Genomic DNA, 16,849 nt, shown 5'->3' with positions numbered 1-16,849 from the left:
GACGGGGGAATTTTTCTCTCTTGGGCGATGATTTAATCTACAAGAGCAGAGAATCTATCAGCAATCCTGAGTACAGGCTAAGCTTAAGTAAACTTAGAAACAAGAAAAGGCAAGTATAATTATGTGTAAACAAATCGTAATAAAATTCAACACTTTCAAAGAAAACACAAGCAAATAAGGTATGTAAAGTAGGTTTTAAGCAAAGTGAAAAATGATAGCAGCAATGCTCTAATATTTTTTAAAAATCAGCAACTTCCAAGCTACCTTTTTCATATTCATAAATACAAAAGAAAACAGCACTTATTCAGGACTTAATCACCTTCTAAAAATAACATATTGCTTTAATTTCTATTTTCTTTATCAAAACAGTAATCAGTTATTTAAACAAAAAGCTCTGGTGATAAGCAAGCCAAACTGGCAAAGTTTTCTCTGTGGAAACAATTACTCACCTAACTGCAAAGAACAAAGTAGCCGGACCTGGTTTCTTGGGTAAATCATGGTCCAAGACTCTGTGATCCAGCTGGAGCCAGACACTCTGACCTCTGCAGGAACAAATTGGGGAGTCTATTAAAAATTGAAAAGAGGAAACAGACTTTTTTTTCTTCTTTTCCAGTGCTCGTGTTTACTCCTAGTGCTGCTTTAAAAAGTGCTAATCTCAGCTCTGACTGAGGCAGGCAGACTCATGATCAAATGTTTTCTCTTGCCCTAAATTTCATTTTGACACAGTTGGACAGGCTTTACAGATGTATTTTCAGGTGCAGCAGAGAATGTAAAGGATGGAACTCAGGAAAGAATAGGGAGTATTGAACAGCCTGTCTTGGCTATAAACAGGGGAACTACCATCCTCTTCCAAGCAGGCACCACAGCTGGTCACAGCCAAGCAGCAAAGGCTGGAAGTTTGTACCTCAGAGACTGACCTGATGCTCTCTTCTGCCCACATCAGCCCATGCAGCAGCTTTCTGCTCTCACACCCCTGATTATCACGTTTTTAGTAACTATCGGGTCCTGCTGAAAGCCAGAGGGCCTGCCTGCGGGCACCCATTCAGCGAGGCACGTGTATCCAGCACAGCTCCCTCAGCAGCTTCTGAAGGAAAAGGAGAATCCCCCAAGTCCCTGTAAGCCTTTCGGGTCCCTAGAGTGGCAGGGACGGAGGTGAGATGCCAAGCCAGGAGTGGCAGCCTATGGAGCATGGGTGCCCTCCAGAGGCAGCAGGATGGCTGCCCATCCCTGGGCACCCCTGAGGCCCCTGGTGATTTTGGGAAGCCCTGGCAGCACCCTGAGTAAGCTTGGTGAGTGGGGGCTTCAGCAAACAGAAAGCCCCAGAATTTCATGGGAGTTTTCCTGGGGAAGAGCCAAGCGTAAATAGCAACCTCAAGGATTTATCCAAGAAAAACTGGAAGAAAACATCTTCAAGACATGGAAAACAAGGATATGGAAAAATAAATTTGTATATGTAAAGAAAAAATATACTACATTTATAATTTCAAAGTAACACACTATTCCAGGAGGGCTCCAGAGKCAAGTAGCTCCTGACATCACAGCAAAAACCAGCAAGGGGCTTCTGCACCAACACCCCTCCCAGCAGGCACCACAGGGTGACCCAAACCACAATTCTGAGAGGAATTACATCCAAAGACAGGATAAAAGGCAGCAATTTTTTAGCATCTACCCTAATCCTAAGGAGCTCTGCTCCTGTGGTTTGGGGGGAGCTGCAGAGTCAGACCTCTCACAGGGATGCGCTGGCTGGTTAAACATTTTGGTGCAAAGCCAAGCACATCAGTCTAAACCACAACTGAAAGGGTGATTAATCCTGATGATGCTGTAACTCCATGGGCAACAACCTCCTCAGCTGCTCCACTTGCACCGGCAGTGACGCAGCACCTGGAAAGGGAGGGTTGTGCTTTTAAAATCGGGTGCTGCTTTTACAGCTCTTTTGGGTAGTCTGCAAACAGCCCGGATATCTGAAAGTAATCGAGAAGCCGCAGGAAAGCTGTTTAAGGTTGTCCAACTTCTCGCTTTGCTGTTAAGGAAGTTGGCATTTAAAAGGTTCATCAATAATGGATTTAAGACTAATGTGTAAAGTGATTCATTTTGAAAATTTATGTAAATCCTCTTTTTGTTATTAAAAGCACAGAGCAGGAAAGCTTGGGGCACTTGCATGAAAAACAGTAACTATTGATTTTTGTTTTTTAACCTTGTGAGACAAACATGGAAAGAAAAGCATGAAGAAGATATAGTAGAAATACTTTCTGATCTGTTTTGTGGCTTTGCTGTTCCTCAGTCAAAAAACCATCTTTCTTCCTTAAAATAAGTCTTCTTTGCATTATGTTGAGCTGCCATGATGTCTGGGACAGGTTTCTCACTGCAATCATCTTACAGTTGWTTAAAATTAATGAATGTACTTACGTGTCATCTATAAATGTTATCCCAAAATATTCCTTTTCTTTCAGGTTAAAATGTGAGGCCACCAGATCCAGTAACTCTCGAGAYAAAAGCTTGGGCTATTGAAAGAATCAGAATAATTGAAAACATTTTAGTGTAGTTTTTATAAAAAAATTTATAAAAGTTCTCTCTGAAAACACTGATATCAAAGTGAATATAGGCAAGTAGGTAAAAGGCTGGTTGTGTGATACTCAAGTGGTTGCACAAGTGTCTCAGAGGAGCCACACCAAACTTGAGGGCATGGAGAGGCAGTTATGTTACCAACCCACTGCACGAAGTTGAAGCAAATGGACTGAACTACTGCTCCCCTCACTAAAGAGGAGAGGCCTGAACTGGGGCTTTCCTCAGCCTACAACAAGAGGGATCGCTCAGTTGAGAGGATACTGCACCCTAGACTAACTAGGGCAGGTAGAAATCTGTGGGACTTTAGAGCTCACACTTTGTCCTTGGTAAACAGACCCCATGTACTGGTTTTAAGACATTACCTGTGGTCGTGACTCTACCAACTTGTCCAAGTCCCTAGAACTGGCACAATTATGAGAAGCATTGTCCAGAATCAGTTGAAAACCAGTCTGCCCTGCACAAAACCCCGTTCCCGATCCCCAAAAGAGCAGCCTTTACCTGGACCAGCAGTTCCAACTTCCTGTCATCGAGGAGCTGAACCTGGCACTGCCTGCCTTCGGTCATCTGAAAAGAGAGAGAGAGCAGGGTGAAGGCAGGGAAGCAGCTCTTGTTTGCCCAGGACCACGTGTGGTTCAGTGGTGAGGGCTGCAGCAGAGCGTTTAACCTGCCCYGATAACTGCATTGACGCTGCACAAAAGCCACTGTCCTTCTCCAAGGGGCTGGTGTGGGGAGCTGCTTCAGCGCTCCACCCCAGCCGCTCCAGCCTGTAATTAAGGGTGCTTAGCAGCTCTCGGATCAGATCAAAGTGACATCAGTGCTATCCAGAGCTGTRGTTTGAGCTGGTGTTTAATTGGAGGATAAACCAGTCTCGCTAGTGCYATTAGCCCTAAGTGGCAGCAAGGGCCTTTTGCTCTGGTGTTGCACAGAGACAAAGACCTGAGAAGTTTCCACCTGCATCTCCCCAACCTTCCTGCATACAAGTCAACCTGTGTTTGGGCTGCGGACAGGTCTGATCTCCTAGATAGGGTCTCTACTGGCACATTGGATAACTTCTCACAAGTATTAGAAGTCACTTGCTTSATAGGATTTTTATATACATGTCTGCACACTCCAAGACAGATGCTTGAAGTGAGTGATTAAGATGAGGATGAGATTTGCAGCTTCCGACACAGCTGGACTGCCTTGGTGCCATTTCATGTCACATTCATCTACTGCAACCCATTCATCTTCCCCTCTGCAAGAGCAGGACAACTTAGAAATAGCTGCACATTATGTCCTTCAGTATCTGCCCCACGGAACATAATACATTTTCTTGAAAGCTTCTGTATTATTTAAAGTCTGCTCCAACCCTGGCTTTCGCACTGTCATCTAGGGAAGGTAGCAAGGAGGAGACCCAGCTCTGCTGRACTGGTGGAGCGACAGGACCGACTCCAAAGGAGAATCCAGCCACAAGTGTTCCTATGAAGGTCCGGAATTGAGGTAGACATCTCCTGGCATCGCCCTGGTCCCAGGGYACTGTGTGTTCCCAGCTCCCATCCTGCCACCAGGCTGTCCCACTGCTAAGGGTCGGATCCAACAGCACGTTCAAATCATTCTCCATCTGTTGCCCTGAGATAGCACCAGGGTTGCCATTATTTCATTGCAAGCTGCTTTAGCTTTCACCCGGCAAAATCACATCAATCACTTCTGGTTTAATTGCCACACTGGTCTATTGTGGAGTAAAAGAGATTTCTATTGTAAAAACAGAAATAAAACAAACTCACACACATACATGAAAGATTGCAAGAAAGATTAAAACAAAAAAGGAATACCAGCCATAGCGTGTGCTTCTATTGAGGTAATCTGCTAGTGCTTTGGAAATGAAGTAATTAAACCTCACGCCACCCCAGAAGGCAGAAAGGGGCAACTACCCCTGGTTTTGTAGGTAAGGATGGTTCAGGGCAGCGGCTCCGGCCGCAGAACCTCGCGCTCGCTGCGGGGCTGCTGAGAGTGAAGCAGGCTCGTGGAGCTGAGCCTGGGGCCGTAGCCTACACATGTGCGTGAAAAAACAGTCCTTGATTTCCTCCAGCAACAAACTCAAAAACAAAAACAAAAAAAAAAAAAAAAAGAAAAAGGAAGAAGCCTTAAACTAATGCACGCTAACGTGAACCACTGCACCAGCACCTTGCTGCAGGTAATGTTTCCCTCACGCAGTCCCCTCTGCACCCGTGAAGCCAGAGGCACCGGGGCGGCCGGGACAGGGCCGTGGCGCGGGGAGCCCCAGCTTCGCAGCTGCAGGATCCAGACCCAAAGCGTCACGGTGCCGAGCAGGACCGGTGCCGAGCGCCCCATGGACAGAGCTGTTGCCCCCTGTGAATTCCCCAGGATTTGGCCACGTGGCCCCAGAAGCGCCAGGCTCCTCRGACCAGGGCTGTGCCCTGCAGCCCCGGGCAGCCACACGGTCATCCTCGGCCGGGGAGCGCTCGCCAGTCCAGACAGCACCATTGATTTCCTATCTAGCTGGAACAATCAATCACAGGTCGAGCACGGCTGTCTGGCTCAGCTATGAGGTAAGTAATACAAGCAGTCTTGATATATATAAGTATATATGTACATATCATCCATGTTTCTAGCTTGTTCTCATTGATTTTGCATTTTCCATGCAAATGAACAATTTAGTTATATTTTTGCAATGCGCACCCATGCTAGCATTTTCAGCAGTTATTTTTAAAAGCCTAATAATATTTAGCTAAAGCAACAGCRTAAAATTCATTAAATACCCCTCATCTCATTCTGCTTGGGAAATGAGTGGAGCAACGTAACGCAGAGCCTCATTTCTTRGCTAAGCTGCAGCAAGATGCTGCATTCTCATGGTTCCCAAGTCATCTGTATGCTCTACGCACAAGTAAGCRGCATAAACCAGCTTTATGCAATGAAAAAAAATAGAGAGGAATGAAAAGGAGAGGAAAACAGCATCCCATGCAATGTGCTGGTGTTCTGGCAGCTCCGCAGGCCTCCTGACACACAGGCAGGAGCTTCTAGCAAGGTGATTTATGTGGCTCGTCCATAGGAGAGGAATGGAGGGAAGGAGAAGGAGTGCAGAATTCCTGCAGAAAGCAGATGTGTAAAAACTGAAGTATCAGGTGAGTTTTGAATCCTTATGGCAGGCTAAAATATCCAGCAAGGTTTCACTGTAGCTGGGAATACGGATGAAATGAGAGGGAAAAGGCGAAGTTGGGGACTGAGCAAGTCTGTGGCAGCTGCACCGGCCTCGGCCGAGTCCTTCAGTGCTGTTCACTGAGCAGCACTCAGGGAAAACAGAAAAATGTGGTTTTTCCTTCATCTCGCTAGTGACACAAAAATTAAGGCAAATTCTCCACATAAAGCTACAGCAGCAGCTTTTTCTAAAAAGCCATTCCCTTAAAAGCCTCCTTCTTGGCTACATAAACCAATTCCCTGTGATATCCTGAGCCTGAATGTTTATTTGGAGGAAAAAAAAAGAGAAAAACAAAAAGCTGCAGGATATTTAYGCTATTTCTCTTCAGCAGTAACATCCTCCCTATCTGAAACCAGTTGTTATACACAGTATTTTTAGACATCCATGTGTGTCATCAACTCAGGAAAAAATAAGAAAAGAAGTAATTTGACAGTGTGTAAACAGGAAATCTTCAAAAAAAGAAAAATAAGAGTCAAAAAAAGGAGGCTGACAGAAYTGCATGTCTCAGGAATGGGAAATTATGAAAGGTTCAGGTCAGAATCAAAAGCAAATGTGTTGCACACCCTGCACCTCTCCTCCAGTTTGTTCCTCTAGAACAAGCCAAATTACAGACCCTCATCCCATGGCCGTGCTGGCCTTATCTGTCACCAACTCCTATTTTTGTGGCTTATTTTAAAATAGTCTGGAGACTTCTCTACCAGAGAAAGGCAAAAAAAAAAAAAAAAAACCACACCCTCCAACAACCTCGTGGCCAAATAAAGGATTTTAAAGAAGCTTCATATAACTGAGGCCAAACTGGTCTAGTAAAACCAAGGGCCATATCCCCTGCCCTACACTTGGCGGCCACCAGCTCCACACGGCCACATCTGTCAGTCCCGATACGCCAGGTCCTACAGAGCTCTGTGCACAGCGTGGCTGGGTCTACACACGTGGTCTATATGTTGCCATCCATAGAGGCATCCATAGGTCCCCTCCAGTTGCAGYAGCCGGCAGCAAGGAGGCTTTTCCACTCAGCCAAACCATTCACATGCAAGAAATATTTTCAAGCTTGAGGCTGAAATCTTTATACCAAGAGATCTCCTTGAAATAGGAAACCTCTTCCGTGGCTTCTCTTCCCCTCGGGGTAAATCCTGTTGCTCAGGCTCACTCACAACCAAGGGCCCACGGCAGGTTTCCAGAAAATACCTGAGTGCAACACAGGGGACTTGGCCCCAGCTGCACAGCCTCGTACGTGTTATTTCCATGGGCAACTCTCTGGGTAACCGCATGAAGCTGAACCTCCCTGTCCATGTGGGGAAGGTCCAGAGATGCTTTACACACAGAAAAGCAGCAGCAGGCACAGGCTGATGAGCAATAAAGGGGACTCTTTTTCATTTAAATAAGCAGTCAATGCACAAAGCCAAATACATATGTTTAAGGAGGGAAAGCAGAGGCTGCCATGTRCCATTACAGCACAGCTGTAAAAACTGGATCATTTATTCCTCCAACAGGCTCTGTTGATGCCTAAACTCTTACTCTTATGGTGCCTAAATGAGCCAGAGAACTGAAAAAATACTAAGGGCAATAAGGAGGGAAGAGCAGCAATATCTCCTCTCACTTGCATGATGGAAAATGTTTGTTGGGAAATATTGTCCCTTTGTCACAGTTTCCACTTCCACCAGGAAAGGTTGTAGCCTGTGGAAGCAGGGGGAAAGAGGACAAAAATCCCAGTCCCTTGATTTTTARGCTAGTAATTCATATGGACCCAAAGAAAAGTCAGTGTTTTTCTTAAACAAGGATTTCTTCTCCAAATTCCTACCTGAGCTGCAGTTAACTAGCTATAAACCTAAACCAGTAATTTCCTGCAAGGGGATTTCTCCAAACCTCTCTTCTGTAACTCATAAGCCTGTAAAGATTTTAAAGATTTTAAAGCTTGCCATTGAAGCCCGTAAACTGACCTCAGGTTTTCATCAGCCTTTGGGCTGGTTTTCAGGCACAAAGGCACTTGGGCAGCGATGCTCAGCTGGGTAAGACCAACATGGGCTCTCCAACCTCCCTGCACAGGCCAGCTTGTGACGGGCACTGGCTGCTTAAAGAAAGGAAGAGACACGTGAGTCTGTAACGCAACCTGGAGCTGCCCTAACGTGCCTGGGGGCATCTCACGTAAGAGCCGTGCTGACCAGCCCTGCTGCGCGGAAGGAGCCTGTGTGCAGAAAGAAAACCAAGGTTGTAAAACAGTTATAATGCTTTAAATGAGCTCAGAGTTTCCTAGAGTGTCTTCTGGGAGCGCAAAGCCGAGTCATGATCCAATGCTCAGGGAATCACTCGGAGCTTTATGAAATAATCCCTGCAATAACAAACAAGAGCTTGGTTTCATAGCAGTATTTCTATGGAAACTTCTTAATAGGGCCAGACAGGTCTCCAAAAATGCCTTGAAAAAAATGCTTCCTTGGAGCCATTCGCAGCCTACTGGTCCTCACTGAGGCACCAGGGAGCAGGTGTCCCACAGCAGGAATTCTCTCATTAACTTTAACAGGGCCAAGATTTTGCCTTAAATCATTTGTTATCTTGCTGTTAACCTTAGCAGAAGTCACTGCCTGTTTGGTATAAAGCAGCTGACAAKGCAGTGAGGTGCCTGGCTGTTTCTCCCACCTTGTGCTGCAGAAACCCACCTTTTGCTGGACTCCTCTCCTCTCCCAGGGTGATTCCCTGCGCACATCCCATCCTCACCAATCCCGGCAGCTCAGGAGGMGGCCTGGCAGGAAACCCCTCATGCAGAACCTGAGAGGTTCCCCATGCAGCTTGTCCCATGGAAYAGCATCAACACYRGGGCCAGGTATTTGTTAAAGGCCCMTTTTCTAATATGACACARGAGYAAGGTTTTAAGATGAGGACAAGCATGGAGAACTCACTTAAATGCAAGCTGATACAAAACATCTCTTTGCTGATTATTTTCCAAATCTTGGCTCTGTCAAGTTTTGGAAATGGGCTAGAGAGAAAACATCCTGCCTGGGACTGGAGGCCCAAAGGCTCCCTGGGTTGCATGGCACCTTCCTAAAATAGACCCCTGAAGGAAAGATATGAAGAGCAAGCTGGCTCCTGCTGAGCATCACTGACATTCACAGAAGCCCCACCAGCTGAGCCAGGAAAGAACAGGCAGAGCAGCAGCCCAAGGGCTCCCCCTCACTGCCCGCAAGTGGTTTTTCAGGGCCAAGTGCCAATACACTTCCCATACACAATCCTCCTTGTSCCCCCCACGGGTTTATCCCAGTGTTTCTCATCGCAGGGATGGCCAATCTTGGGCACTCTTTGCTTGTATTTTATTCCCCGCTAGTTGATTCCTGCAGGAGTGTAGCCAAGGCTTGCTGTGATCAGYAGGAAGTTCCCAGTGGCTTGAGCCAGTTTAGGGGCTTTAAATCTCTTCCCTTTCCCCTAAACACTCAAATGTGAAAGGCATCAAAATGACAAAACAAGTGACAAATTAAAACCCAAGGACCAAAGGAAACCTGCCATCCTCGGGACGCCAACTGCAGTGCTCCAGCCCTGGTAAAGTCTCCTCTGCCAGCAGCAAAGCAGCCAAGGGATAGATGCTGCTTCTAGGTCTCTACCAGGAGCACATAAAGAGCTAATCCCTTGGCACCCCCACAAGGTAACGCTGCAACTTGGTCCTCGCTGGGGACCCATGTTCATGCCAAGGGTGTTACTGAGAGAGCCTAAAACCCTCTTCCAAGGGAAGAGCTTAATAGTCTTCTTAGAGGAGAAGCCCAGTGCAGGACCCTTCTTGATTTAGATCCTTCTTGATTTAGATAAAGGTCTCCTTTTCAAAGCCAGTGTCTTTCAAACAGCTTATGTAATCCCACTGCTGTTGATATCATTGTTACAGCCTTTCATGGTGTTCACAACAAAAGAGACAGGCAACTTATACATGGGCCCCTAAACTCTACAGTTAATCCTAAAAATCAGGAAAATGAATAGGAAGCAATCAGCACAAATCTGCCTTAAGTATCAAGTCAATGAAATACTCTACAGAACAGCTGCCATCCTTGGTGGAACAGAGCTAATGAATTAGTGCCTGTTACAGACTTGCCCATCGCACACGCCGGAGACCCGCAGGAGACCCTCAGGTAGAAGTTGAGGAGCACAGCCAGTCGGGGCTGTGGAGACGAGCAAGCACCTCGGCCGGCACTGAACTGGCCAACACGGATCTGGGCTGCTGCACGCTCTGCTTTTGAATCCAAACAAGCATTTCTCATCAAAGGCCCTTTCTGGAGGGCTGCTAACGAGCTCCACAAGCCCTTCTGCCAACCTGCCGGGGGGAACGGGGATCTCACTGATGAGACGCTGCAGTTAYGGGCTGAAAGGAGCTTCTGTGCCAGGCACCGGCTGCCCTCACTCACCACTTATGAATTTGGGCTTTGTTCATTTCAAATCATATCTCAGAGCAGCCTACAACGGTTGTAGGTGAAGACACGTTTCTCTGTGATCCCGAATTACAAACCTGGGCTGCAGCCGCAGCAGCCAAGTTGCCGGAGCCCAGCCTCGATTTAGAGCTTTCCGAAAGCAGCCGGGCCAGCCCTCACACAAAGGCAGGAAAAACCAGCTATAAGTGCAGAGAGCAAACAGGCAGCCCCTCACCGCCCTGCTGGGGTGCACAAAATGCAGAGAAATTGTTACAGATCAGCCTTTCAGAAGGGAAAGAACAGGCAGAAAGCAAGAAGTTTTTGGTCTGCACGACGCAAGCAGCCACAGAGCAGACTCCCCCTCTGCTTTCTGCTCCGTGCMCCCGCTGCTCTGCCGGGGAGCCGGGGCACAGCCCGGCAGCCCAAACTGCTGCTGCAGCGTGGCCAGAACCCAGCCCAGCCGCTTACCTCCAGCACCGCGGTCACTCAGAGGTGGGAGAAGCCCAGGGGGCACAGGGGGCTCATAGACTAATCCTTGATGTTTTCTGTACATTTGAGCTGGGGAAGAAAGGAGACACGAGCGGGGCCCTCTTCCGTTGCCATATAATCTCAAGGAAGTGACTTTAGCATTTGTTGCTTTGATTACAGATTCGGAAACAAAAGCCCTTCCAGCATGAGTCAGGGGACACAAGATGTTGAAATGTGATTGCTGCAAACAGGGGGAGGGCCAAGCTGGGGAAGCATTGCTTTTTTTTTTTTTTTAATATTAACCCATTTATTATGAACAAGAGTCAAGTGAAAAAGCCRCAAGATGGCTCAAAGGCAAGAAGCCAAGGCACCTGTGGCTCTCTGCAGGCCCACAGGCTCCCCACCAGCCATCATTTGTTTGTTGGGAGCTGTCAGAAACCTCCAGCTCTTCCTCATCCTGGTGCAGGGATAGAAGGGGTTTCTATGGCCAAACATGGTACAACCCTGGAACCTCAAGCTGTCTTTGCTGCCCGGGCTGCTAGGTCTCATGTTGGGGTGTCCCAAGCACCCACTGTCCTGCTGGGAGCCCAGGCGAGTTCCCAGGAACAGCTCGGTTGCTTCTCACCAGTAGCTGAGAAACCACCTCACAGAGCCGGGTACAGTTTCAGAAGTATCACTGTTATCCAGCTCAACAGGTTCCAGCAGATTATTCTCCCCAAGCCAGCTAAAGTCACACGTGACCACGGAAGCAGCCAGCCTGTAGTTCCCTGCTCCACTGGTATCTCCAGCAGCAGAACGYAGAGACGGCTGCTGTGACGGGCGCCCTCCAGCTAGGCACCAACCTGGAGCAACGGGTGCCTCCTTGGCCGGGCAGCTCCCCACATTCCCAGGCTGTCTCTCAGAGCCCGTCTGCCCTGCACTGGCTGGGGCGAGCTCCCCTTGGCTGGTTCTCAGAGAAYTGGAATTGCAGATAGAGAAATCACACCCTTGGCCTTGGCTCTGCCTTGGCTCTTGCCTTCAGGAGCCAGGGCCACTCTCTAGGACAGTTGGAAAGAGAGGAATAAGGCATCTCACTGCTCTTCCCTTGACAGCACTGTTTTTTCACATGTGTGCAAAACATCAAGTTTTACTTAAACCATTCAGCTGCACTGCCTGATTCCTTCCCTCCTAACACATCAACCTGCAAGACCTCAGCCACCTCTGGGGATTTGTCTTTCCAGCACGTCAAAGAGCACAGGTATCGCGCTGAGGCTCCAAAGCTGAGCCTGATCATGGGGAAATAAGATGCTGCAAAGGGCTGAAACCCYGACTATAGAGCCGTGATGCTGCTGAGCAGGAACAGGTGGGAGCTCTGGACACCAACCACAGCAAGTCCACCCCAGGACTGAACACCRCTGCTCCCCGGGCTGAGTCACTTGYGCTGCAAACTGCTGAGAAACCCCTCTAACTGGGACAGCAAACTGAAGACTTTCCCACCCCAGCTTTCAACACCTATGGGCTGCAAATTTTAATGCTAATAGAAAAAWTAAGAAAATTTTAATATATGGAATGAGCTGAGTCCTCACACTTGCTTTGATTAGGAAGAGAAGGGCGACTCTCAGCTCTCCTGAGGCATCAGCTCTCCTGATCCAGCTGCACTCCCATAAATAGGATGTGTCCCTCCCATCTGATGCCAACAGCTGGAGCCTTCCAAACACTCTGCAAATGTTTTATGATAAGTCATGAGCTGGCACATTGCTGGTCCAGGTTTAGCCAGCTGCAAATCCATCCTATACCAGCAAATTAAGGGGCAGCAGTTGCGATAATTTTAGAAAAGTAATTCAGAGAAAGAAAYTTGTGTCTGTCTCCAAAATAAAGAATTCAAAGCCACAAAATAAGATGGAAAATAGACAGTGAGTCATTTTTCCTTAGAGTAATAACGTGAAGGTTACCTGGGTGGTGCCAACTTCTGCCCTGCTGGAATAACAACAGGGACAGGAATAGTTGACATATGGAAAGAGTAAAAAGAGCACAGAAAAGAGCCTTGGAGGAGCCACCACTCCCAAACAAACACCCATCTGGGCTGCATAATGCAGCTCTACCCTGGGACACAGACAGTTTTTCTAGATGAAGGGAACAAAAAAAGAAAAATAAGAAGATTAGAGTTTAAAGGGAGTATGGCATAGCTGCTCCAGCAGCTGGAAGCAGGGAGCTCTATGGATGGATAGTCCTTCAGCTTGTTGTTTCATGGGGAGTCCCAAACTGAAGAAGGTTTCTGCAATTGGGTGGCCCCTGACAGCCCTGGTATTTGGGGGTTGCAGCTTCATGGCTCCCCAGCTAAGGCTTTAATCCTACAGCAGATTCACTCTAGCCCAGCTGCTCCAAATCAGGACTGCCACTGAACAGATGCAGCTTGCTCCGTATCAGCAGAATTACCTTCACTCTCACTAACACTTAGCAAATCCATTCACTTGCACATCCACAAAGTGCAACCATGATCCTAAAGGCCAGCACACTGTCCCAAAACAGCCATGACAACCTGATGTGGCCAGTCAGGCACCACCAGAGCTGCGCAGTCAGGTTCCAGCACAATGCCCTGCACTTCTCACATGAAAATCCTCTCCTCCTGCTCCAGACCTTCGYCTTTATCTCAACCATCAGCCCCCAAGTAGCCAGAGATGTGAACAGGCAGGAAGCTCCCCAGGGCACCGGGTACTGTCTGGGTGCTCGGACACCCAGCTCGTGACTAGGAGCAAGCAGGCAGAGCTGGGGCCACTYGCAGCCGAGCGGGCAGCCCTGCAGCCTCAAAGGGCTTGGAATAAGCCATAGGCTAAGGAACATAYATTACCTTCATATAGAGTGCAGCACATGCAAAAGGCCTCTGGTTACCTCATAAGCAAAAATCGACCAGATTTTAAGTGAGAGACAGAGAGAGGTTTGGGGGAAGGAAAAGTAGACAGAGAGGTATATTTGTGTGGGGAGGTAGTTCAAGCTAACATATCCCAGTGCTAATAACTTGATCCTCTTTGCAGGCTGCAGAAGAACTGGTCTCCGTCTGTACAGAAGATAAGCGGAATTACTAATGACTAATTATGACTCAGATTTTAAGAGTAATGCAGAGTGCTGAAGGATGGCCTGATTTTTAAGGACAGAAATCTCTGCGACAAAGATAGCACAGCATTATTTTAAGCATATGGACAGACCATCATTTAGTACAAAGCAGGGAGATGACAACACCAGCAAAGATGAGTGGCAGAAAGCTMGAGATGCAACAGGGTGAAGATTAATATGTAGAAAAAATAGCATTTGCCCTCAAAAGGTTGAAGTTGCCTTTTCACAAGCCTCTGAGATCCAGCCCCAGCAAGTTCTCCAGGCTCTATCTGGGGCTGGAAGGGTGGGTTATACAGAGAGGCTTACGCAGAAATACCGTTGTACGAGGGTTTGTTTTTGAAAACCAGCGCCAGCTACATTTGAAATCTAACGTACTTTGCAAACTGTGTCAAATTGCAAAAATATACATAGAAGCCAAGGCGAGCAGTGAATAGAAGGCACTGTTTCGGAACTGGCACTGGGAGGGTCTGAAGGAAATGAGGCAGAGTTCAGAGGCTGGGTATRGAGCTCGTCTGCTAAGGAAGAGGGAGGAGCAGCATCTGAAAAAAAAACGTATTTTTGTTTAAATAAACTCTGTCAAACAGAAAAAGCTATATCATGAGCTCAAATGGAAATACGTCTGGCAGAGATATTTGGAAAGTTGATTTTGGAAGCTGGAACACGTAAAGCAAAGTTTAACTCTAAGCAGCCGGGGAGCGATGGCTGGAGCCAGCCCTGCCAGGGCAAAAGGCTCCATCACSAAAGCCCTGGGCACAGAGCAACCCCTCAATCACCTCTGGAGGGAGRGAACACACAGAGTCAAGACAAAACCGCAGGTGAGGCATGAAAGGGGTCACAGCACTAAACCTGCACCCTTCAATAAGCAAAAATGGGCATATGAGAGCAGAGCAACACTCTCGAGAGCAAGTCAGCTGCTGGTGCCTGAGCTTAAACACTTGGAGGGACCCAGACTCARGCTAAGCTTTAAGCAGGAGGTATCGAGCTCCCTTTGCAAAGGGCTGACCCGCACAGACAGCCCAAGACACTCCTGTGAGCGGCCATYCTTTCCAAAGCTGCCCTGACAATGCCGGGACCTCCCTTCCTCCCACTCACCAGAGTCCAACCCGGCACCACCACCTCGCTTTAATCCTTCTGGAAAGGAAAAGTAGGAATCTTCAGGGTTTTGGAACAATGTTAAAAAAGTTAGGTGTGGTAGCAGAGGAAACGTKGTCCTTGCTACCCAAACCAACCCAATTAACGTCGTAGGAAACAGAAGTCACCAGAAGTCACCCACTTCCTCTCGCTCCTCCGCCCCAGGTAGGCAGAGCTCACACGTGTCCTGCAGAGCTTATTGACTCGGCTGCATCAGCAAGTTTGTCACTTAGCCCAGAGGAAGTGACCTTTCCAGGGTTAAAAAGCACTTTGTCCAGAGAAGCACGAGTCAAATTCGCACATTTACACCAGAAATTGTCTGCAAGTTAGCAGTATGACTGAAGAGCTTGCAGGGATGACCCCACACTCCACATCGGGCAGATATTAATCCTAATGCCTTGTTTTTTCAAGGACTTCAGGCAAGGTTTGCTTGGTCCCTCCGTGCACATAGCAGTGAGCAGATGGACTGACATCCATGTTCAACAGTGGTGCTAAAGCACCCAGTTGACCAGCTTTGAATTGATGAAAGCCACTTGCATCAAAGAGGGTTTTTGATGCAGGAAGTTTTCTTCATACTCATGACATGGTGGTGAATAGGGAAAAATACTGTTGTGGGATGTTGAATGGGGAACACACACCCCAAAGGGGATCAGGCCAGTGGCAACAGCAACATGGGATAAATATTAATCCTGAAAGCTTTAACCTTTGACTTTTTTTAATAAAAATCTATTATGATATATTAATTTCACCATAAGCCTGGTAGCCTGTGAAGTCTGCATGAGAACTCTGCCAAACACGATGTTAGAAGGTGTATGTGGATACCAAGAGCTGCTGAACTTCTCCCTTGGGCACACCAAGAAGGTGCCTGGGAAGATGCTCCCAAAGCCCGGCTAACAATCCAGAGATCTATACCCAAAATGGCCAGGAACAGTCTCAGTCCCTCCTCTTAGGAAATAGCTATCAGTATTTGGAGACTTCTGCGCTGCATTTTCACCCAGGATTTTTCCAGGTTCTAGTAATATTACCTTGGAGTAGAAAAGAACTTTTCAACTTGTTGCAGTTGAAAAGACGGTCTCTGTGGCAGCTTGCTTAGATTGAGAGGCTATTTCAACAAGAGGCAGGACATGCCAGCAGCACCTGTGCCCCCGGGAACTTATCTAAAATAGATCTAGACAAAACACACATCCCTCCCCTTCTGGTAGCTGCGGCAGCTCGGGACAAGGATCCTGGTGCAGGGGCTGTCTCAGGGAAGCCCCTAACTTGGCTCACCAGGCTTGGGCTGAGGTCCCTGTACATGGGTGCTTCAAATGGTAAATCCTTTATGCTGACGGGGAGGATTTGGGGCTTTCCTGGCCAGAAGTCTCTGCCCCTGTGACAAGCTCTGCACCTGACAAGTGTCATAGGTGGGAGCCAGGTATGGTATTAGAAACTCTTCTGTGCCAGAACTCAACTCCCCCCAGGCCAGCCCAGAGAAAGCTAATGAAACCCACAGGGGTGCCAGTGTCAGCCTTGCAAACACTTTATAAAAACAGACCAGCCTGGGGAAATAAAGCCCTGCTGACATTTCTTCCGCTACAACCATTTAGCAGGGTAGGGGGGATGAGGGAGAGGAATAGAGAAGAAAGGAGACATCTGCTGCCATATCCAGGTCACCTGAAATAGCCACTGACCCAGGCTGAACCGCAGTGTAAGACCCATCACCTCATCCTATGTGTCACCAGTGACTAGCTCAGCAGTGGAGGTCTGAATTGCTTGCTGATTTTGTGAACCATGAACACTCCAGGGTATCACAATCAGAAATAAAAATGTAAATGTAGCTGCTGGATCTTTCCTACGCAACCTATGGTGGTCTTCACATTTGGCATAAGAACATCAATGAGATTTAGAAACAGGAAGATTCTGACGAGAGGAAAGCAAAAGACTTAAAGCACCTGTCCATGTTCACACATCCATAGAAAAATCAGACAAAAATCTGGTTTCATGTAGCTATCCCTGTTGCAGGATTTCTAACTAGCAGAAG

At 47.6% G+C, this 16,849-nt stretch overlaps 1 protein-coding gene across 1 annotated transcript in view; it reads right to left on the bottom strand.

Moving 5' to 3' along the window:
* FRMD4B (FERM domain containing 4B) overlaps window positions 1-7,719 on the bottom strand; it is a 61,639-nt gene extending 53,920 nt beyond the window's left edge. The window contains exons 1-4 of the mRNA XM_026052672.1: window positions 7,699-7,719; window positions 3,064-3,129; window positions 2,407-2,501; window positions 450-542 (exon numbers count right to left, since the gene is read on the bottom strand). Coding sequence (XP_025908457.1) covers window positions 450-542; window positions 2,407-2,501; window positions 3,064-3,129 — 254 coding nt within the window. The 5' untranslated portion in view covers window positions 7,699-7,719. The remainder of the gene's footprint in view (window positions 1-449; window positions 543-2,406; window positions 2,502-3,063; window positions 3,130-7,698) is intronic.
* Between the last annotated feature and the right edge of the window lie 9,130 nt (window positions 7,720-16,849).

The sequence above is a fragment of the Nothoprocta perdicaria genome, unplaced genomic scaffold (assembly GCF_003342845.1).
Source record: "Nothoprocta perdicaria isolate Ctin4 unplaced genomic scaffold, notPer1 scaffold_9, whole genome shotgun sequence".
Taxonomy (NCBI): Eukaryota; Metazoa; Chordata; class Aves; order Tinamiformes; family Tinamidae; genus Nothoprocta; species Nothoprocta perdicaria.
Note: the sequence above shows the minus strand (reverse complement) of the source record. Positions and strands in the feature narration are given on the sequence as shown.